The 24477-nt window shown below is 39.0% G+C and overlaps 1 protein-coding gene across 1 annotated transcript in view; it reads right to left on the bottom strand.

Moving 5' to 3' along the window:
- The window catches only part of FOCAD (focadhesin), a 273674-nt gene that overhangs the window by 214542 nt on the left and 34655 nt on the right, over nucleotides 1-24477 (bottom strand). The window contains exons 4-5 of the mRNA XM_006098123.3: nucleotides 22533-22687; nucleotides 6168-6272 (exon numbers count right to left, since the gene is read on the bottom strand). Of these exons, the coding sequence (XP_006098185.1) occupies nucleotides 6168-6272; nucleotides 22533-22687 (260 nt within the window). The remainder of the gene's footprint in view (nucleotides 1-6167; nucleotides 6273-22532; nucleotides 22688-24477) is intronic.

Below are 24477 nucleotides of genomic sequence, written 5' to 3'. Positions count from 1 at the left end.
CCCTTGAACACTAAGTTCCAGCCACTCTGCCTCCAGTTAACTCTAGTGCACCCAGCTGTCCACCCAGCAGCATCTAAGCACATGCTTTTCCCTATAACCGAAATACTCTTCCTGTGCTCCTTGCATGGCAGACTCAAAATGGATAGAGGTCTTTCCAAATGGATGGAAGAGAAAATGCCAAAAAAGTTTAATAAGAAAAAGCTAGTTATCAGAATTAAACTGGGCTATGTTTTGATATCAACAATCACAAATTGGTTTTAGTGCTTTGTGTATTTATCTTGGGACTTTCTCTTGTTTTTCTCTTTTCACCCTAAGGGATAAATGCATTTGCCTTAAGAGATAAGTAGAAAAAAATCAATATGAATTACAAAGTACCTTAGCCTTTAGGAAACACATCTTTAAGTTCTTAAAATCAACTCTCCATCTAAATAAACTACACATTCTTGCACAAAGGGATGAACAAATACACATATCAAGTGCATAACTTTAGTTTACTCAGGGTATAACTATCCATTACTATTAGCCTAATCACCCATTTCAGAGCATTCTATCTGCCAACAACATTTAATATTCCCTTATTTCAGAAGCACAGCTTGATGTGGATCAGACCAAACCTTTCCACAAATAACATTTGGTATTTGTGCATGTCAGCCACTGTCTGGCACATCCGAAAGATGCACAAATTCTGGAACAAGCAGTTACTGCTCATGAATTCACAGCTATTTCCTCACTTCAGCTGAGGGAAGCAAGATCTTAAGGAGACTGCCATAATATGAATATGCAGAGGAAAAATAAAAAGCAGAAGCACATGATAAAATTTCAGGGTGAAAAATAGCACATTACAAAGCAAATGAGAAAATGAGCCTCTAATAATTTATAAATAATAAAAATTTAGTTTAGTTCTTCTTCCTTGCAACCAAACACCAGCCGCATATCAGTTCTCTGCTGCACGCCCTGCTGGTCAATATTCACGAGCGCTTAATGGCTTAGTTAAATGCACACGTGTTACAGGAAAGTGGAGTTCAGGCTAGCCAACAAAATTCAGCCCAAACAGAAGTGGAAGAAGGAAAATAAGCCTGAACTAAACGATGTCTTAGAAGAGATTTTTTTTAAAAAGTAATTAGTATAAAAATTGTTCACAGCTAGAAAAGGCTTCTAAAATTTTTAAAAACAAGTGCCTAAACCAGAGGTCACAAACTTACTGCCTGTGAGTAGATGTGTTTTGTCTGCCTACCCTGTATTTTTTAAAAAATATTTTTATTGATTTCAGAGAGGAAGGGAGAGAGAGAAACATTAATAATAATGAGAGAGCATCACTGACTGGCTACCTTCTTGCAAGCCCCACACTGGGGATGGAGCCTGTAATGCAAGCATGTTTCCCTTAGAATTGAACCTTGACCTCCTGGTTCATAGGTTGAGACCCTACCACTGAGCAACACTGGCCTAGCTTACCCTGTACTTTTAAAAATCTAAATTGTTTCTCAACATTTACAAGTCAGGAGATTTCATATATAATGTTATTAATCCTGAAAGATCCGATGGTCTGGCAAGGATGAACCCCCATTTCCTCACTGCAACAACTGGGCAGCAGTTCTCAACCCTCCCAGTGCATCAGAAACCACCTGGGAAGCTCTGAAAAATTACCAACGCTGACACTCGGTCATTCCAGGAAGAGCCCAGCATCTGTCAGAGGGCTCGGATGTGCTACAGGTTGAGACTCATGGGCCTAGGATTTTATGTTTGGCATATGCTCCTCATGTAACCACAGTAGTCAAATGTACTGTATGTCCTTCCAGTTACCCTCATCCTAAAAGGCTCTGGAGGTCGAAATCCTACTTAAATATCCCCCATGTAATCTTGTTTAAGCCACAAAACTAAAGAAGGGTCCACTTAGGCAACATGAACTTTATTAGCTACACACACGCTGATCTAGTATATCTAAAGGATGGTCAGTAGACCACCTGTACATCCAAATCTCCTATTAAAATGCAGGTTTGCAGGCATGTCCCAGACACACATATCAAACACTGAGTATGAGCTGCTTCTGCACTGTAAACACTAAAAACCAGTGGTGGTTTCCAGGAAGGTGCTGAGGGCTCTCTTCACCTCCTGCTCCTGCAACCATCCACCTGACCAGGAAGAACCCTGCTGTGTTAGGGCCATGGCAGTATTTCATTGAACAGAGCAATGGGATTTAAATCGCTTAACATTCTCTCACTTCTGTCTGCACTTGGCTTGTTCTCACTGGATTGCTTTTCCTTTAGAAAAAGTATTTGATTCTGCTCTTGGCCTCTCTATTGTCCGTTGGGCTTAGGAACATTACAGACTTTTTGCCTCCCAAACAAGAAACAGAGGCAAGGAGACACAAACCCTCAAGAACTACTTCCTAGTCTACCCCAAAGGGTTCCTGGCAGCTCATATGTGGTACCATTAAGCTCCCAGGAGCTCAAGCAGCACTTCTCAAGTGTGATCCACAAGCAACCTATATCCGTACCACTGACCAGCCAGACAAACATACTGATGCTGAATCTCACACCAAACCTACTGGATGAACGAGAATCTCTGGCAAGTGGTCTTGAGAAGCTGTACTTTTAACAGACTCCCTAGATGATTCTTATGCACAGAAGTTTGAGAACCACTGATGTCCAGGTTCAACCAAGAGAAGGCCCCCTCCAGAGCTCCTCCAGGTGTCACAGGAGCCAACAAGGCCCAGGTGATGGGAATGCATGTTAAAGGGTGGCTGGCATTCCATCTTGTACTCACCGTGAACCAGAACCACCTGGGCAACTCAGCACAGACTCGAATGACCACATATTTGGTTTTACTACAACTCAAGTTAGCTCTTAAGACAAAAAAGTGAGAAATACTTAAACCCCAAATGTTTACTAGCAGAGTCCTTCATACCATTAAGAACAGATTAGTTTCAGCCCAGAAAGCTTCCAATTATGTTTCATGCCACTTCCATTTTAAATGAATCCTACAGCATAAGCAGGGAACACCGCTAAGCTTCTCATATCCTTTCTATGCTTTCAAACACAGCGCATCCGTTGCCTCTCCAAGGCTGGGTGATATTGCTAACCAACATGTGGCAAAGAGGCTCTAAAGCAGCGTGGCAAGTTCATGCCGGACTCGGGTAATCACCGCTCTCTCGAGGGGAATGTGCTCCTCAGGCTTACCTCTCCTCCGTTTCTGCCATCCGCAATCCCCGCTGGAGGAACTTACGGCTCTTGTCACTCGATTACACTCTGCTGATTTATAGTGCCACGCAGCCGTTCACATAAGGGCTCTCCATAAACATTACTGGATTATGCCAACTCAGGTGATTGATTCCGGTCCTCTTAATGTGCCACCAATCTAAAAACAAAGCTTTCAGCTCCTCAAACCAGGCTCCCTATCCACGCCTAGCACCTATTCTCTTATGAAAACAAGGCTGCAGTTAGAAGAACTAACTACCAGAGAATATAAATTATAAGTAAACACGGGAAACATTATAGATGACTGAAGGTCGAACACTCACAGTGAGGACAATCAGCATAAAAAAGAGAGTGACTCCACTTCTGCATGATAGAAAACTTCCCTTTACCATCACCTACGCCAGGGCTTCTTAAACTTTAAGGTGCCTCTACATTACCTGAAAAATCATACCAGCAGGCAGACTCAGATCCAGATAGCCCACGCTCCTGCACTCCCAACAAGCCTTGAGGTTCTGCGGATGCTGCCCGTAGCTCTGCTACTTATAGTTGGTGGGGAATCAGCAGCACCTGGGAGCCTATCATAGAAGAATCTGGAGCCCACTCTAGCCCTAAGGAAAGAATCTGCCATTCAACAAGGCCCCAGGTGACCAGAATGCACCTTAAGGAGTGGTTGCATACCACCTTGTACTCACTGTGAATCAGAACCACCTGGGCCTTTTTAAAACTACACATGCCTACGCCGTATGGCAGAGATTCTGATTCATTTGGGGTATTTGATTTTTGATATGTTCCACACCCAGATGGTTCTAATGAGCAACCAGGGTTGAGAACCATTAAATTAAATGGGTGAACAGAAATATGGAGTGACAGCTAATGGGTGAGGTATTTTTTAATGTCTTTTTATTGATTTTAGAGAAAGAGAAACATTGATGAGAGAGATCATCAATCAGCTGCCTCCTGCACGCCCCTTACTGGGGATCGAGCCCAAAACCTGGCCATGTGCCTTCATCAGGAATTGAACCTGCGACTTTGGGGTACATGGAACAACACTCAACCAACAGCCACACCAGCCAGCGCTTCTTTTTTGGATTGATGAAGATGTCCTAGAATTGATTATGGTGATGGTTGCATACTTCTATCAATATATTAAAAACCATGAGAACTGTATGCTTTAAATGGGTCAATTGTGTCATAAAACTGTTATATAAAAAAATAAATGAAAAACTTCAATAGCTTTCCTATCTTAAAATAAATAACCCTCAGTGAACAATAATGAAATGAAATCATTTTCTATCCTGAAACTCTGGCCCAAGAGATTGAACTTCTTTTAAAAAAGAGAAAAAACACAGATGTTCATATGACTCATCTAGAAATATTAAGATCTGCTCATCTACTCCTTAGGTTCAATTCTGATCAAGGTAATGGGTAAAGGACAAACCTGAAATAAAAACCCTGTGCCTCGGGAGGCACCACTATGTTAAAAAGAGAGAAGCGTATTTATCAATTTGGAAAGTTTACTGTGCACACCCCGTTTCCACAGTATTTTCATAGAGCAAATAATTTTATTTTTGCTTCTTCTATTTAAAATCAAATTACTGAGTTAACAAATAAGTTAAGGAATTTACTAATTCATTGTACTGCATCCTTCCAACTTTTCCATATGTTTGAAGACATCAAAAACATGCTAAGAAAAAAAAATATGTAAAATGCAAATCTGACCTTGTTTTTAAAAAAATGGCTTTAAAAAATTCTGAATGTACTCATAAAAAATAAAAGAGATCGTAAATAGCACTAAAACTTCAGGAACGATCATTGTAACGAGACACTGTTGACTCAGTCTCAAAAGGAAAGCACTGTAAATCTACGTGAGTAGGCAGCACTCAACATTTCAGAGACTCTCAGAGCTTCTGATAGCTGGTGTCAAATGCTCAAAACTGCAGGTGCTGTGTGCTCCAGCCAATGAGGATTCACAAGGATCTGATTTACTTTCTTTCTTTCTTTTTTCCCAAATATCTGGATATGTTTATATGATTTAGGGGGGAATAGTTAGTTGGAGATCTTTTTCAGTTTCTATCTGGATGTTAGACATCAGAGACAGTCCTCATTTTGCTTCCAAAAAACTCAATATTTAGGAGGACTCGAAGCCTCCCATACCTTTGCTCTGTAGCCTTTTAATACAAGGATCGACAGTAATTCAATGGAATAACAGTAGCTAAGATACAATGAAAATTGTGTGAGCCTTAGAGGAAAGTGTGCAAGGCCTACTGATGGTTTAAATCTACTAGGATGATCAGTCAACCAAGAGAAATCCATTCAAAACGTACTGCAGTGCTTCTCATCAGATCCCTCCCCACAATCACTATCTGTGTCACAGAGCCAGTGGATTTACTTGCCCTATTGAATTGCCATAGCCCATGCGAACCATTTTCCACCGTGAACCAGTCCCCTTGTTTATGGTCCCAGGTTCTCATTCTTTAGAAGCAGGCACATTCCGGATGCATCACTAAACACAGTTCCTAGGACAATACACATTGGTTACATGGCATCCGCTGGGGTCCTCTGCTCACCAAGTGGGAGTTCCTCTCTCAAGAAATGGCTTCCTAGGACCTTCAAGGCACCTTCACAAATAAGCCTGATGCCATCCTTTGCCCACACTCCCCCATAAAATCCAATGCATTTCACTGTCAATGCTGCGGTGTGGTTTTTCTTTTTAAAATAATTCGATAGATTACATTCTATAGAATACAAAAAAAGGCAAATCAATGCTCATAACTACAGACCTTGCCCTGGGTGATAACCCCTTGCTAGTCGCCTATTCGTCTTCATGGTGAGGAAGTTTACCCTCCTGCTATAAGTACATTTGCTCAAGCTCTGAAATAACTGTTCTTAATGGATTAGCATGTCTCAGTTCATAAGCTCACCATTCACACAATAAAAAAAATATGTTTTTTAAAGAAAGGGAAAAAGGCTTACCTAATAGAATATAGATCCTGAATATTCTTCTCGCCAGCTTGTCCTTCCTTTACAGCTTGCATTTGTAATAATTTCATGATAGCTTTTATCAAGCCATGTGTATTCCTATATAAAGAAATGTTACAATATGTTAAATGTTATAGACATAAAGCAAATATCTAATGAGGGGCTTAATTCTACCACTTTGAAATCATTGAACACTTGCCACCCAGAGTGAACGGTAGCCACCCAGCTCGTTCTGCATCACAGCCAAGAAGAGGCCCACAAGCAGACAGCTCCCATAAAGGAGAAGTAGAGCCGAAAAAATCAGACCACCAACTTACCAACAGCCTAACTCACACTCGGGGTAAAACCAATCAGGAAAAAAACAAACATTCGCCCACATAATTGCAGGCAGTGACCACATCAGTTCCCCATACTGAATAATCAAGCCCTTCATTTATAAATATTAGCAGACCATGAATTATTATTCCAGACAATGAATAACCAGATATATGGAATGAATCTGGTGGGCCAGGAGGCCAATTAGAACAAATAAGCACCATTAAAACAAAGCTAATGGGAGCAGGGAATAGAACTTTAACTTTTTCCTTATTCCTGTACGAGAATAATACATCAAAAAGAAGACCTATGATTACTTTTTTAAATTATGAAATGGGATTTTTTTTCCAGCTTTAGCTTTATTGAAGTAAAACTGACAAATACAACTATAATATATTTAAAGTGTACAATGGTATATATGTACTGTACTAGTACCTTGTGAAATGATTGCCATAATCAAATTAATTAATACATCATGACCTCACGTGGCCACTTTTTATTTTATTTTTTACTGCAGTAGCCAATACTACAGTGATGTCAATAAAGTAGGACTTTTGCCTCTTCCTCCAGCTGTGCCCTCTACCCAGCCGAGGGACAGGAAGATGGGGAAGCAGGTGGAGGAGAGCAAAGGAGCAATAGTGGTCCTTCCCTCATTGCAGTTTCCCAGTCAATTCCCATTCTCTCAATTTATGATAATACTTATTTCTAGTTTTTTATTGATTTTACATTTAAGTTAATCCTTTTGGAATATATTTAAGTACTATACAGTTAAATAATTGTCCTGATATCATTTATTGATTTTTTTGGAAGGGGGGAGGGTAAGAATGCTTAAGATTTACTCTCTTAGCATATACCAAGTATACAATACCACATTGTTAGCTATTGTCCACAAGCTGTTCGTTAGATCCTCGGAACTTAGTCATCTTGTAACTGGAAGTTTGTGCCCTTTGGCCAACCTCTTTCCATTTTCTCTACCCTCCCACCCAGCCCTTGGCAACCACCAATGTACTCTTAGTTTCTATGATTTCAACCTTCTTTTTATTTTTTTTTAGATTCCACATGTAAGTGACACCATATTTTTTGTCTTTCTTTGTCTGGCTTGTTTCACTTAGCTTAATGCCCTCCAGATTCAGCCATGTACCCATGTTGTCACAAATTACCCTACCCTTTTTATGTAAGTGATTATATTTCAGTCATGGTTTTTAATACTTCAGCGCATTTATTGTAAGCTACATATTCTCCTAAGTGCTTACCAGGTATTAAATTGTCATTTGCTATCCAAAATAATAGTAGGTTACAAATCACTGTTAACCTTATTTTGGGGCCAGGACAAGGACTTGGGCTTAATTAAGTGATATCAGTTGGTGCAATTATGTGAGGTGTGACTGAATGGACTCTTTTATGGCATTTAGAGTTTTCAAACTGTATTAGCCAATACAGTGGCCAATAGCCATAGGTGGCAACTGAGCATTTATAATGCAATGAATCCAAATCGAGATGTACTGTAAGTATAAAATACATGCTGGATTTAAAAGACTTAGGACACACCAAAAAAATGTAAAATATCATGTATAATGTTTTATATTGATTACATATTGAAATAATATTTATGATATGTGGAGTAACAAAAAATACATTATTAAAATTAAAATCCCCTGCCTCGTTAATTTTTAATGTGGCTACTAGAACATTTTAATTATATATGCAGCTCACCTTTGTGGCTCACATTATATTTATACTTCCCAGCTCACCTGGAGATATTAATATGGTTTAGTAGCTCCTAAGAAGGTTCTTTGGCGAGCTCTGAGGATTCCCTTGCAGCCCAAGCATTTCCCACAATCTTTACCACAGTACATTTTGTCTTTCATGTGGATCTTCTTATGACCGTGCAATGTAGAGTCATGAATGAATCTTTTGTGAAAAATATCACACGTGTATGGTTTCTCTCCTGTGTGGATTCTCTGGTGAACACAGAGTTCTCACCACCATGTTCACATGAAGCCTTTCCCCTAAGATCCTCTCTCCTACATGTGTTCTCTAATGGATGTCAAACTGAGAGTTAGGTTTCCTCACATACAATACCTTGGTATTGTGTCAATTCCATGGTACTTTATTTTACCTCAAAATATGGCCAGTTAGTCCCATTGTCACTCAATAAAAATTAAGAAGTATTATTTTTAAGAGACTGGAGAGAACTGGAGCTATCTGAGGAACAGCTGACTGCAGGGCATCTCTGTGAGCCCTCCTGGGGACAGAGGCATTGCCTTCCTTCCTTCCTTTGGGATTGTTCACATTCTTCTGACGACCGTCTCTACTGACACTGAGTTTCTAGAATCCTCCTCCTCTAAGCTTAGGAAAGATATCTCAACATCCAAACTTTTAGAGTAAATTCCTTCTTCGTACCACTCACTTTTACAGAGTCAAATGCATTCTATAGCTGAGGATCCTGGACTTTAAGGAATGCTACCTTCCCGCATATCCTCCAGCTCTTTCCAACCCTTCACACTCTCTTTGCCAAAGACCTGGAGATCCTTCCGCATGGAAATCGTAATCGTTCTGTAACCAATTTATTAAGAAGCTACTCCTGGGAATGAGTGTCTGGACTCAGTCACAGAGGGTGGAGCTGATAGAGGCTCCTGGGAGTTTCAGGGCAGTGTGACTCCTCCAAATATATAAATTTGCTAACTCACCAGACATCAGGGTTGCAGTCTAGCTTTTTGAAAGGTAGTTCCTGAAATAATACCAACCCCTATGACTCTGACCCAGCCTGTGCCTAGATGTTATACAAGACCATGACATCTCAGTCTGTAGCTATATTTAGCAGATAAATTTCCATTGTCAGGTGTGAGTGAGCAGTTCCCAGATTGCAGTATCTGACTGAGACCTGTCACAGGGGCTGACACTGGTTTGCGTTGGTCAGAGGGTCATTACATGTTCAGAAGCGTCCTTGTCTTCGAGCCTTCAATGTTCATGCAGTTGGAAATCCGCTCTAATGTCTGATTTAAGCTCAAATGACTGCATCAATAGGGAGAAAGTCCACGCTGCACCAAGTAATCACATGAGGCCACTTCTCCTGGGTCTAATGATTAGCTTAATGATCATTTTAGATGATCAGTGTTAATTGAATTTATGACTGAATTTCTTCCAAGAAATATGAATTTATTAAATACAGGATACCTTGGAGATATTATGGTTCGGTTCCAGACCACCATATTAAAGTGAGTATCACAATAAAGTGGGTCATAATCTTTTTTGCTGGTGGAGGGGCTTGTCTTCAGTTTGTAAAAATCATATTTGTGAAGCACAATAAAATGAAGTATGCCTGTAACCTTTTTTTGTACATGAAACTATATTGGTTTTCCTTTCCTAATGCTTTGTCACATGACTAGAGTTTTAGAGAGACCGATAACAGACCTATGATTTTAACCAACATGGACCACCTACCTCTTTATGAAAATAGTAGAATCCCAGAGAAAAGTACAACATATCATATTTGCATTGAATTCCAGGGAGTTCACAGAACCACTGAGGCTAACAAATGGACTTCAGATTTTTAATCTTTAAGTTAGGTCTTGCTTGGTCTTATTTATGAATCCAGATTTTACTGTGTGAATAATTGAAATCTTACTGTATTTTAAGTAATAGATTATGATTTTTGAAAGATATGGTGTCAATCAAATCACATATAGAACTATTCACATTTGCCTCAAATTCAATTGAATAATCATTTAAATTATTTAAATATTTTAAGTGGGTTGAGAGGGATGACTTCAGATCAATTTTTTAAAAATTGCTTTCAGAGAGGAAGGGAAAGGGAAAAACAGAAACATCAATGATGAAAAAGAATTATTGATCTGCTGCCTTTTGCATGCCCCCTACTAGGGACCGAGACCATAACCTGGGCATGTACCCTGACCAGGAATCAAAACCTGACCTCCTGGTTCATAGGTCAATGCTTAATCACTGAGCCACACTGGCCAGGCAATTTTTATGTAAATCCTTGCTTTAATTCTAATTAGCTAGGTAATATTGGGCAAACCACTTAACATCTAGGATGATAACAAGCTCAGCTCTTGTCTTGTATTTTTGTTGTTGTTGTTGTTAATCCTCCCCCAAGGATATTTTTCCCATTGCACAATTTTGTAAATAACTAAAAGTGAGTTGTACACTTTTAAAGGGTAATTGTATAATACATGAACTATATCTTCATTAAGCTTTTATACTTTTAAAGATAAAGCATAAGAAATAATTGATGAGATAGATGTAGAGTACAAAAAACTTAGATCAAAGTGAATACCAGAAGAACCTACAGTCAAGTCTTTAGCATTTTTCAAATGTGGCTATAAAGATTAAAGTAATTTTTAAGAGAGAACTGGTAGGAAAATGTGAAAAAGACCCCCCCCCCAGGTCAATGGGGGAAAAGGGGGCATATGTAATACTTTCAACAATAAAGAATTATTTTTTTAAAAAAGAACTCCCCAAGAAAGACAATCTGTAACTAAAATTCCCAGATACTATTAACAAAGTTGGTAAGAAGGGTTTCCAGGGGAGAGAAAACAAAATTAAAATCAGAGATAGTCTGAGAGAAAATATTTATAACATATATGATAGATAAAATATTAAGATCCATAAAACAAGAAAAGCAACAAAATAAGACAAATCATATATTAGAAACATGAGCAGAAATTATAGATATGCAAATCACAGAATAAAATTCATAATATCCAGTGTTGAGTGAATAAAGAAATAAGTACTTTTGTGTTAAGTATATATTGATTTTGCTTTTATGGAGAGCAATTTGGCAATATCCATAAAAACTTTTAATATACATACCCTTTTTCTCATAAATTCCACTTCTAAGAACCCCTCCTAATAAAATACTCTTATATACTCCTAAAAAAAAGGTATTATACTGTATTTGTTACCTTTTTCTTAAAAATAAAAAATACATGTTTATTAATAGTTAAAATAGGACAAATCCATATTATAGAACACCATGTGACCATTAACAAGGATGCTGTTTCATATGTAATTGTGCAACTATGATTATGTGAATTTCTCTCTCTAAACCAAAAGCACCCTGAGTGTAATGGCTATGTCTGCTTTCCTCACCATGATATATCACAGTACCTCACACAGGTATATAGGAAATAGTTAATAAATATGTTTAACTAACGGATGGGTGGATGAAAGACTGCAAAGGCACTGTCTTGCTTGACTACAGAGGTGAACTCTAAAGGTAATCTCTAGTTGTATAATTACATGATTTTACACATGCACATTAAAATTACAGTATCTAATAGCTTTGATATTAAAATTTGTTAGTTTATTACTAAAGAAACAAATATAAATGGTATCATTAGTTGTGGTTATGGGCCTCTCATTTTAGAAACTGCACATCTAGCAAATGAGGGCATTGTAAATACTAGGAAAATAAAATTAATATAAAATGCTTTTATATTATTAAGCAATGAAATAACCCTGTTGGGGGTAGAGAGGCAAGTGTTTTTTCTTGGAGTTTGTTTTGTGGGGTTTTTTTTATATGTCTTACTTAACTCATGTACTTACAACAGTGAAACCAACTTAAAACTCCTGATAAAAGTAAGAGATAAATATTTAGCATGGTTAATAGAGATTTAACTGCTCGGGTGAAGACTGCCCAGCCTGCGGCTAAATTCGCCAAACTGAAAATTAGCTCCTAAATGGCTCCTGTGACTAAAGGTCAGAACAGCTGCAATAAGTTCCTTTCGGAAAACACTATTTTCTTTTACGCCTTGACCTCTTAAATCATTTGTTACATATGAAAATTATTAAATAGCAGTAGGACTTTTTAAGCTTTACTTAGATTTCTCTCTTTCAACCTCCTTCTCTCTCTCTCTCAAGCTGCTTCTAAAGTGTGGGTCCAAAACAAACTCACTCAAAACTGTGAAAAGTCTCAAAAAAATCATTGAAAAAAAAGAGAAAAGAGTACTAAAATACATAAGTTATGTTTAAATTCATGAGCTCGTTATTATCTATCTATATATACAAGGCTAATATGCAAAGTGTCCCCTCGGGAGTTCGACTGGGAGTTCAATCGCTCGCTATGATGTGCGCTGACCACCAGGGGGTGGCATGGAACATAGTGGGCGACCAGCGGTGGTGCATAGGTGCTGAGAGACTGAGGGAAGGAGGAAGTGGAGGGAAGGAGGAAGTGGGGAGGCGGGAGGCAAGGAACCTGATCAGCCCTGATTGCCGGCCAGGCCTAGGGACCCTACCCATGCACAAATTTGGTGCACTGGGACTCTAGTCCTTTATAAAATGAAATCTAATTGGTCAACACTGAAGGATGCTTAAAAACTGATTATTTTGAAGTTTAGTAAATAAAGAGAAAAATATATATAGCCTGCCTTTCCTATACAAAGTGTGCTAAAAAGTAACCAAATAGTAGGTATGGGTAAGGTTCTCTTTAAAGCAGTAGTTCATGTAATAAGTGAATAAAAATGATAGAATTAGAATTTCACCATTTTGAATCTCCTGATGAATTAATAGATCAAGACACTGAGCATCAACAGCTAACAATCAGATATTACATGCCTCCTGGCAGAAGAACACATTACCACCTCCAAAGAAGTCTTCCCTCTCCAACACCCGCCCCCAACAACAACAAAAATTTACTTTCCATATCATCAAATTTCTAAAAGCAAACTTTCAGTGCACTGGAAATACAGAGAAATAAGTTAAAGTACATGGAGATACAACCAGCAAAATCCAGTGGTTTCCAAGATATGTGGTGGAAATCACTGCAAACCACCAAATTTCTTCAGCAAATTGTAAGAAAAAGAGAGACAGAGACAGAAGGAGATAGATGTGAGGGGGAGATCCTATAGATTAAAAGAGATGTAAAAGATATAACAACCAATTCTTACTTAGATGTTCATGCAAACAAATTGTTAAAAAAAAGATTGAGGTAATTAGGAAACTGAAGACTGACTGGACATTTAAAAAAATTATACACAAGCCCTAGACAGTTTGGCTCAGTGGATAGAGAGTCGGCCTGCGGACTGAAGGGTCCTGGGTTCTATTCCGGTAAAGGGCACATGCCTGGGTTGTGGGCTCGATCCCCAGTAGGGGGCGTGCGGGAGGCAGCCAATCAATGATTCTCTCTCATCATTGATATTTCTATCTCTCTCTCCTTCTCCCTCTCTCTGAAATCAATTTATATATATATATATATATATATATATATATATATATATATATATATATATATATAAATTATACACGAGCACTCCTGTATATCAAGGTATAATAATGCCATTACTATTATGTGTTTTAAAAAGAGATAAACACTTAAATCTCTACAGAATAAGTCAGACAATGTCTAGGGCTTTCTCTAAAAGAATATGGCCAGGATGGAAGTAAATGGGGTTATGGAGGAAGCAGGACTGGCCATGGGTTAACAGTTGTTGGGCTAAATGACAGAAACAGGAGGGTTCATAATACTATTCTAGTTACTTTGAAATTATCTATAAAAGGTTTTAGAAGTCATAGGAGGAGTTCCTCTTTGTAACACTCATTTCTTCCAAAATTTTCCTAGTTATTTTGTGTGTGTCACACTCCAAGCTACTATGTCCTTCCTTTATCTCCCTTCCCCTGAGAACCAAGGCAGTGGTTGTTTCTATCATTATTACTGTTTGGAGAGATGATTTGCAGTTTCAAAAAAATATTCCAGAGGATGATGGTGGTGGTGGTGGTGATGGTCTCATTTTGCCATCACAGTGAAACAAGTGTGTTATCTCTGACAATGAATCTATGTCCACTCAGTCTCCCCTCCCTTTATCCCTGTCAGAACAAAGCAGATCGAATATTAGTCATTCATACTTAAGCACAATTATGTTCCAGAGAAAGAGCTGAGCTGAGAGATACCTATTTCCAAATTCCTGGCTTTCTCCCAAGTTCAACCCCAGTGCAGAAGACTCCTCAGGAATAGTGTTCCAGTCTCCTTTCTGTTTGGGAATGACCACATCTTTCCTATTTATATGAAAGGGCCCTCGCATACATATGTTCACACAATAAAGACACACCCTGTAGAAGGTAAATTATTTCCCCCAAAAGGATACGTCATAGTCCTAACTCCTGGCACCTGTGAATGTGACTTCATTTGGAAATACCGTCTTTGCCGATATAATTAAGGATCTCAAGATGAGCTCATCCCGGATGAACCTTAAATCCAATGAGAAAGAATAGAAATTTGAGATACAAAGATGCACAAAGAAGGTCATGAAAAGACAGAAGCAAAGATTGGCATTATGCAGCCACAAGCCAAGGAGCACCCTGGGTTGTGGCAGCCTCAGGACCGAGGAGAGAGACGTGGGACAGATTCTCGCAGCCAGAAAGAACCAATTCTGCTAACATCTTGGTTTGGACTCCTGGACTCCAGAATTGTGAAATAATCCATTTCTGTTGTTTTAAGCCACCAAGTCTGTGGTCACTGATTACAGCAGCCCTAGGAACTAATACACAGCCCCTGGCAGAGCTGACTGATCCAAGAGCAAACATCTCACACACGCTGGGTCCTAGCCTGGCAATTCTTTCATTGTGACCAAGAAATTCCAACCTCAGGTGGGCTGTCTCTTATACAAAAGAGATGTAACCCAGGTCCTCGCCGGGTGGCTCAGATAGTTAGAGCATCATCTTGTACACCAAAAGGTTGCAGGTTTGAGTCCAGGTCAGAAAACATACTTAGGTTGCGGGTTCGATCCCTGGTCAGGGCACACACAGGAGCCAACCAATTGATGTTTTTCTCTCACATCAATGTTTCTCTCTCTTTCTCCTTTCCTCTCTCTAAAAATCAATTAAAAAATATCCTTGAGTGAGGATTTAAAAAAAAGAGAGAGATTAACCCAGGAGCAGGCAGTGGCCTGTGGACAGGAAGCAGAGGAAGTCAGCTGCAATAGAGAAGAAACACACAGCCTGTATCCAGTTTGATTCCGAGGCCCCGGTGAATCCTTGTCCTTGGATCCTATGGGATAACTCTTTACCAAAAAATTAAAAATCACCCTTCTTTGCTCAAACTAATTCAAGTGGGTTTCTGTAAGTTGTTACCCAGAATCCCAATGCACTCAGGAACCTGCTGCCAAAGGCGTTCAGCTGCCACACGTCCTTCCTTGGGTTGAGGGGGGAGAAGGAGGGAGATATCAAAAAAAGCTAATTGACTCAAGAGCCCTCTAAGGGAGAGCAGAGAAAAGGTCAGGCCCGAGCTACCAGCACAGGGGCAAGAGACAACGCAAAATGGAACCTCAATTTTCACTACGCATGTGAGCCAAGACCCAGATCTTATCATGAGAGGGAGTGTGGGTCAATAATGATATTGACTATTCTAAAAAAAAATAAAACAGAAATGAGAAAAATTTTGGTCAAGTTACACAAACTATGCCAACTAAAACCACCCAGGAAAATTGCTTTTCACTAGATAAATGTAGCATAACTGTTACTGTGTATAGGAATAACATATATCAGGTTTCCTTTGTTTGGGGTTCAAATGATAACAATATAATCACTGCTCTTGTATTTCAGTCTCCTGTTGAAAAGATTACAAATAATTCCCGGTTCTTTGCTTTCGAGACATTCCAAAGGTGAGGTACAAGGAAGTACCATACTAATTTTTTGGCCAGAGATGAGAATAACAGGGTTGAAGAGAATGACACAAATATCCCCAAAAAGGGCATTCCCTGGGTATCATGGGAACAAATGGTCAAATATAGCCAAGTCCCTTTTTTAACTGCAAAGGATAACTGGTCAGCCTTAAGCAGAGTAAGTCACCAGCAAATTAGATAACGGTACACACTAGATTAAAGAATAAATCATTTTCTGACTTTATTAGAAAAATTATGTGGGAAAAGAGAACCAGGAAGAAAGAGAGGAAATTTAAAACAAAAGAAAACCAAAAAAGTTCTGAGGAAACCGTGCTTGAATAAATGACAAAAAATAATGCTTCTTTTAAAAAAAAATCTAACCGATTGTGCTCTGGGTTGTGCTTGGGAAAGTTCTGTACCCTCATTTGTCTTCTAAGTACCAGACAACAGTCTGATTTCTTCTGAAGCATTTTTCCATTATAAAAGTCACATGTTCAGCAGTTCCTTTCCTTAAATCACCTAGAAAACATCTTAGCAGAGACACGTGACTGGAAGATTCTGTGACAAACAAAGCCTTCAACCAGATCAACTAACTTAAAAAAGAAGTAGGGCAGAATGTCCTAGACAAGGAAAGTGGCTGGAATTACTTTTCTGGTTATGAGCTGCAATTTAGGAGAGATTCTGGGATTTTAGAGAAAGAAAAGCATTGGGGGAAAAGGAAAAGAGGACATCTGGGAACAAGCTAAACAACTTAAAGGAATGTTTAAAAGAAAAGGTAAAAAACCAGACACTATTAATTCCGTCACTCTCAAGTAGGAGTTAAATGAGCGATGACACCAATGTAGACTTGAGCCCTGAAACCATCTCAATTCATGACAAACACCCTGACAGCCCCAGCGGCAGATGAGAGCATGCTGACTCTTCCTGAGAGGACACCTTAGAGGAAAAAGGCATCCTTCCTTGGCTCTTCTCCTGCCAAATAAAGAGAAGGAAGCTAATAGTACAGAAAAGCCTCGGGAATACAAGGCATAGCCCTGGGTGGGGTGGCTCAGTTGGCTGGGTGTCGTCCCATGCACGAAAAGGTTACCAGTTTGATTTCTGGTCAGCGCGCATGCCCAGGTTACAGGCTCAAACCCTGGTAGGAGGTGTGCAGGAGGCAGCCGATGGATGTTTCTCGTTCTCTCTCCCTCTCCCTGCCTCTATCTCTAAAAATCAATAAAAAATATTTTTTAAAAGAATACAAGATATAAATACAGTATCTCCTTAGTTGCTGGCCGTTTCCTACATAATAACAAAGCCATTCGGTGTCCCAAGGAACAGGGTCATCAATACAAGAGAACACTCCGAGCGAGAATTTTCTCACAAATTACCCTAAATCTTAATTCCAAATAGTTCTCAGAATCATTTTGTTTTGAACCAAATTGGACCTTCATCCATCCATGATCAAGAACTCACTGAGTCCAACAGCTTTAGTCAGGACACACTAAGGGCATTTTTAATACCCTCTGCAAAATTTCATTTAAAGGTAGACTTCAGGAACCTCAGAAAATAGACTTTTATCTCTCACACATACACTTTATTTTCCCAAATACATAAATTGCAGTTCTTTTCTCGGTTTGAAAGTACAAAGGCACACAAATCAAGTGCTAGCCTAGTTTATCGAGAGCATAACTGTTCTACCAACACATTTTTAAAAGAAGGTGGGGGAAGCAGTTAAACTGAAATTACAGGCTGTCACGACATCTCAATATCAAAAACTGAATACCTGGTTCCACAGGACAGTACGGTTTTTATTCACAGTCCCGTTACTAAGCAACTATAACAATGGCTGCATCAGCTTTCTTAGAAGCTTGCACAGTTAAGGGGGCGGGAAATGTAAGAAAAATGGGGACACCCTTTGCTTTGGGAATCATTATGTTAGGATACAGTCAATGTCAAAACAAACAAGCAAACCCCAAAACTGTCTACACTTAAAACAAGCAATTCCTTAAAAGACAAGAAAAGTACATGCTACTATGTATCATTCACTTTAATTTCAGTTTTGTTTAATTTGAAAATTCACATTTAACTGGTGATAATGACTTCCGTTCTGTGCTGTCTTCTTGGTCTCCTTTCCTTCACCCTCCCTGGGGACTTTCTTTTTTTTTCTTTTTCAAATTTCCTTACTGATTAAAGGAACACTTTGGATCTCTGAAATCCATTTCTTTGTTTACAGAAGCTATAAAAACTGGTCTACAATTGTTTCATGTTGCCTCAGCTTTGAACCAAGAATACTCTTGGACATCAAACTGCTCCTTTGAAGGGAACAGTCTCTCAAACAGAGCCAGGCGCTTTCCCAGCCCCTCCCCGGGGTTCGGACAATCAGATCTTTGCAAATGTCAAGTCTTTTTCAAAGTCAGACTATACAATGTGGGTAGTTTTGAGGCGGTGGTGGAGGTCCAATACATGTTCCAAGAGAAATTTATAGACTAGACCTGCCAAGGGCTAAGGGGCAGGTTACAAAGTTAGGAGAGCTGGTCTCATCAACGTTGCCTTCCATCTTTCCCTGCAGCTTTCAACATTTACTACCATACTGAGAAAGTTCCAGAAACTTAAGACTGCTTCCCACCATCAGTCCCCGCACCAGCACGAGTGTTCCCTCTCTCTCTCTCTCTCTCTCTCTCTCTCTCTCTCTCTCTCTCTCTTTCTTCTCTCTCCCTGAAAGATGGTAGGCTTGTGGGAAAGAAATTTTTACAATTATTTTCTACATCAAAACTGAGCGGCTCTGTTCCCAGGGTGCCTCTAGATGCTAATAAACCTCTATGTTAAGAAGAGAGTTCCAGAGACAAGTAGACATTTGAATACTGGAAACTGAAGATCTAAAATGTCTCAGCCAAGAAGCACAGGCAAGTGACAAAGTCATTCCTGCTTTTAAATCCCACAGATAAAGATGGTTTTCTGTCTCAAGATCCCCTGAGCAGCATTTGGAGGAGGAGGCTATTTGGATCTCCTGTTTTTAATTAGATTTAGTATAATTTCTTAGCTGTAATTCTCATTTGTTTGTTTTTTAAAGAAATAACGTTTAGTTGTTGTAATGGCTATGAACCACAGAGCTCTGCTACTTGAAATAAGCCAAATAAAGAAAATTCTTCACATATAATTATTACTTCTACTGGTAACAATAAAGAAAACTTAGCACTTATATAATACATTGTATGATCAAATTGATTCAAAAATTAAATTGGTGCCCTAGCTGGTTTTGCTCAGTGGGTAGAGTGTCAGCCTGCAGACTGAAGGGTTCCAAGTTCAATTCCAGTCAAGGGCACATGCCCCGGTTGTGGGCTCGATCCCTAGTAGGGGGCGTGCAGTAGGCAGCCGATCAATGATTCTCATCATTGATGTTTCTTTCTCTCTCTTCCTCTCCCTTCCTTTCTAAAATCAATAAAAATATATTTTAAAAAAATTAAATTGGTTAGCTGCAGAGTCTATTCTATCACCATTTCCCTGTGGCTAACAATTTAGACAACATGAATATTCTCAGATAAAAGATTTTTTGTAGCCCTAACCGGTTTGGCTCAGTGGATAGAGCGTCGGCCTGCGGACCGAAGGGTCCCAGGTTCGATTCTGGTCAAAGGCATGTACCTTGGTTGCGGGCATATCCCCAGTAGGAGGTGTGCAGGAGGCAGCTGATCAATGTTTCTCTCTCATCGATGTTTCTAACTCTCTATCCCTCTCCCTTCCTCTCTGTAAAAAATCAATAAAATATATATTTTTTTTAAAAAATCTTTAAAAAACAAAGATTTTTGTAAAAGAATTTCTTTCCAGGATACTCTAATTGTTAAAATACATATAATTGCATATTATAAAATTCAGTGCTTTCTTCTATATCTAATGACCTCTGAAAACTAATGGTTACCTATACGTGTAAGATTATATTACTCATTGAAGCACTGCCTATAATGCAAATAATTGAAAACAATACGAAATTGGTAAATTACGGCACATTCACACAATGAACTATAATGTAGCTGGAAAAATTTGAAAGTACTTTATGTATGTTAAGAAATTATCTCTAAAATATATTTTTTCAATGAAAAATGCAAAATAAAGAATACTATGTACAGTGGACTGCTAATTTTGTGGGTTTTCTTAAAGAAAAAAATATTTACACATAAATTTCAGTTACATGAATATGTAACACCTTTAAAAGGATAATAAGACAGAGACATTGCTTCATATGCCCTTTTGAATTCTTTATCATGTATCATCTATTCAAAAAATACATTTTTAAAATTTAAAAAATCTAAGGCGACTGACAAATTATAATATATACAGATGGGATGCTGGTTCCTTATCAGCCAGGTGTATGCTTTCTAGTTTACAATAGTGATGAAGGACTTTACTGAAGTGTGAGGAATGTATCACACCAGCATCATTTTCTAACATGATCTAGAACTAAAGGTATAATCCAACCTGCTGGAGTATCCCTCACATACACAGACTGACTCCACTCCCTTAGCTGCTGATACTCTGGCTTTTAGGTATAAATAGTATAGCACAATACAGATGGATTTTATATTGTGCATTTTAAGGCATTTGAAAACTATGTAGGGGGGAACAAATACCATTACTGTACCTGCATTTGAAAAAAAAAGGGGGGTAATGCAAAATCTAGGTGGCCTGCTTAAAGTCAACCAATAAGTTACAAAAAAGAGCAACACATTAAAACTTAACTCTTTAAAAGCCTTCTCAAAACTACTTTTTTTTAAATGGGTAGAAAATAGGATCCTTCTAAACACGTGGTATATGTGTGCGTGTGCATGCAATGTGAGCGTGCAAAAAGAAAAAGACAGAAAATAAATAAGTTTTTAGGCATGATCAAATCCTTACTTATTCAGAAACTAGAGGCCTGATGCACAAAATTCGTGCAAGAGTAGGCCTTCCTTCCCCTGGCTGCTGGCACCGGCTTCCCTCTGGCATCCAGGACCCAGGCTTCCCTCCAGCACCCGGGACCTGGGCTTCCCTCTGGCCGCTGGCAGGCACCTGGGAACCGGGCTTCCCTCGCAGCCCCGGCTTCGTCCGGAATGTTGTCTGGAAGGATGTCCGGTCTAATTAGTATATTATGCTTTTATTATTATAGATAGTTGGTCATCTGTTAGAGTGCACTAGAGATGAAAATACAGGTTGAAAAGAAAACTGTGAAAGAGCAAGGAGCCCAGCTGAGAAGAGGGGAGTATCTAGGTAGGAGAGGTGACATCTCAGTTGAACTTTGAAGGATGAAGATGAAGTCAGAAAGAGAAGGAGAAAGAACATTCCAAGTGGAGGCTGAGCACACGTGAAAGCTCAGGAATGGGGAACAGGTGTGTACAGCTAGAGGCGAGAGTTCACGGCAGGGAATGCAGGTTGAACAGAAGGCTGCGGGTAGTTTGGGAAGGGCATGTACCACACTCAAGGGTCTGGACTTACAACTATACACAGCAGAATTTAAAGAAAAATTAAGGTTCCAAAAAGATATAAAGAGGTGATTTAAGGAAACTAACAAGATTTGTGAAGAAAGGAATTTAAAAGGCCAGAGATTATTGAACCTAATAAGCTTCAAGTCCAGGAAAGCATCTTCCACAGACTGAGAGAAAAACTGTTCTGCCCAACAATGAGACTGTGACTCTTTCCCCCTCCACTGAAAGCAGAAAAAAAAGATGAAGTATTCAGTTCTGATGCTACTACAATAAAGGTGAGTAGAAAACACTGGTAGGAGTTGGGAGGAAGCAGAAGCCCAAATGACTTAAAGAAGGCAAATTAAGACCATTTCTTGAAGCAAAGAGTGGCATCCCTTTTTCAGGGAGTATTTTGCAAGACAGTCTTATTTCCACAGGATGTTTCCAATACGGTCCTGTTTAACCACCTCAGGATGGCATATCCCCTTTTAGCCCTTGTGATTCCACTATGCTCAGTCTGTGAATGTACTAAATTAAGTCATACCAAACAAATTTAAAAACACACACACACCTATACATCATTTACTTGGATAATATTCAGGGGAAGACATGTTGAAATCACAAAATACACATACTAATGCCAAAGTATTTTCAATAGTGTAGAAACTTGACCACTGTGGAAGTACTGCTTAGAGGCAGCCTTCTTTCTTAAAGTAAGTCAGGAATGTGCACTGCAATTGTAAATTCTTCACTACGTAGGCTATTTTCTTCATAAAACAGAACAATGACAAATTTAAGCAGAGCCCCAAACTTAAGTACAGCAAAGGCCCACAAATTCTAAACCTATAGAGTTTAAACTAGCATGTTCTCATCACATATGAAATATCAACTTCGTGACATTTTAAGAGAAAGAAGAACAATGGGTAAGTAGGTTAAGTGTTGGCCCTTCATGGAAATTAGTGAATTTTTTTTCTAAGACTTTAAATTGTTAACTGATCCAACAGGAAGAGTACCTGGCGGAGGGAATCAGGTTGAGGATCCCATTGAGAATATAGCTGAACTCCGCGTGATCCTGCGCAACAAGTGCCACCAGACCCTCGCAGCAGGCTGTCCGAACCACCACGTTATCACTGCAGCACTTCTCCCAGAGCAAGTTCAAAGCAGGGGTCTGAAATCAAACCAGTGGTTAAAGGACACTTCCGACGAGCAGCAAATGCATACACACCCCCAGCCATGCGTCACAGTGTAATTGGTTCACAGTAGGCTAGCTCTCCTGTATAAAGATGCTGCTGTCACAGCACTTGTAGAATAAACTACAGTCTGTTTCCCAAGAGAGGTAATGGATCTGTTCTGATATAGCAACTCTCTCTCTCATCTGGTGTATTTGCTGCAAAGTAAGCCTGGCTGCCAACAGTTATAACCTGAGTTTAAGCAACGCAACAGAACTAACCTTACAAGGGATCAAAACTAACACTTGTCTCTGGCAGTGCTAAACCAAGCCCTTTCACCAGACACCCACAATATCAGCAGATCAGTTAGTCTAAGTTGAACCCAAATCATACCTATGCTTCAAGCCCTCAGTGGGAATACAATTTCAGAAAATGTTCCTAATCTCCTACCACCAACCTCTATCACCTACATGCACCCCATCCTCAACCCCCCTCTCCCCCCCACCACACACACACAATGTCCCTGCCCCAATGGGCACAGAGGAAAGAGAGAGAAGTAGAACAGGCTACCAGCAAGCTGCTGGTCCCATGGCTACCAGCAAAAGCCTAGAAAAACTGTTTTGGCCAAGAGAGAGACTGTGACTTTTCCCTACCCCTCATACCATGCGTCTGTCATCTTTCACAGAAAAGCACTGGAAGGGTATATAAGTTCTTAATTTTGAAAAATCCTATTAAAGCAGAGGTTCTAATTTTCATAACTTTCTCAGGAACCCATGATTCCCTCACCAAAAAAAAGTTCAATATTAATGGTAAACCTATATTTAAATATATTGTGGGTTAAGTCTATTTAGATTGATACATGGTTTGGGAATTTTTTGGGTTTTGGCCTTTTTTTAAAGAACATATAATGAAACTATTTTCCTTTCTGTCCTTCCCCCAATAATTTATTGGGAAATATATAATTTGGAGAAATGCCTGGCTCCCATAGAATAACTATAAGAATGAAAATCAACATTTTATTGTGTCCACTTTCCTACTGTAGCTAGCTCTGAGATCCTTGCAATTATAGGATCCCACTATGACAGAACAATAGAGTTAATAGTTACTACAGGAAAGTAATATTTATATTCTATTTATTTTATTTAGAAGGAAAGTTAAATCACCCACATGGATAATATGAAAGGGGACTAAATTACTAAGCCGGAAAAATAATATAAATAAATAAAAAACTGTCCCTTCAGATAACACTGTGATCTCATGGAAATAAGCATTCATTTATTAATGGAAGAGGAAATATTTGGTTACAGGGATTGACATTCAATAAATCCTGGCAATTTAAGTAAAACCACTAGATCTTGTCAGAGTACATAATGTGATTACAGGAAGGATTAAGATCAGGGTTCTCAGAAAACCTAATTTAAATGACTATATACAAACACTAGATAAATGCCAATTATTGAAGCATATACCCCATACACTTCCTTCAACCTGTCGGCAGATGCAGCAAAGAAATGTGACTTGGAGCAGTTAATCAAAAGGAATGTGAGAGGAAGGAAATAATCAGTTTGTTTCTGCTGTGAAAAAACATCTTATTTCCATCATCTATATTCTCTACGGAGTTTACCTTAGAGCACCCACTTAAATAGAATTTCCAACCAGCATGTCAAAATACACAACACTGGTCAACCAAAACCCAAGTGATATATATCTCAGTAGGCTGGCATTGCTTCCACACTTAGCATTCGCCTGCCCTATGCATGATAAGAATTTTTTCCCCAATTCCAACTGT

Source organism: Myotis lucifugus, unplaced genomic scaffold (assembly GCF_000147115.1).
Source record: "Myotis lucifugus unplaced genomic scaffold, Myoluc2.0 scaffold_221, whole genome shotgun sequence".
Taxonomy (NCBI): domain Eukaryota; kingdom Metazoa; phylum Chordata; class Mammalia; order Chiroptera; family Vespertilionidae; genus Myotis; species Myotis lucifugus.
Note: the sequence above shows the minus strand (reverse complement) of the source record. Positions and strands in the feature narration are given on the sequence as shown.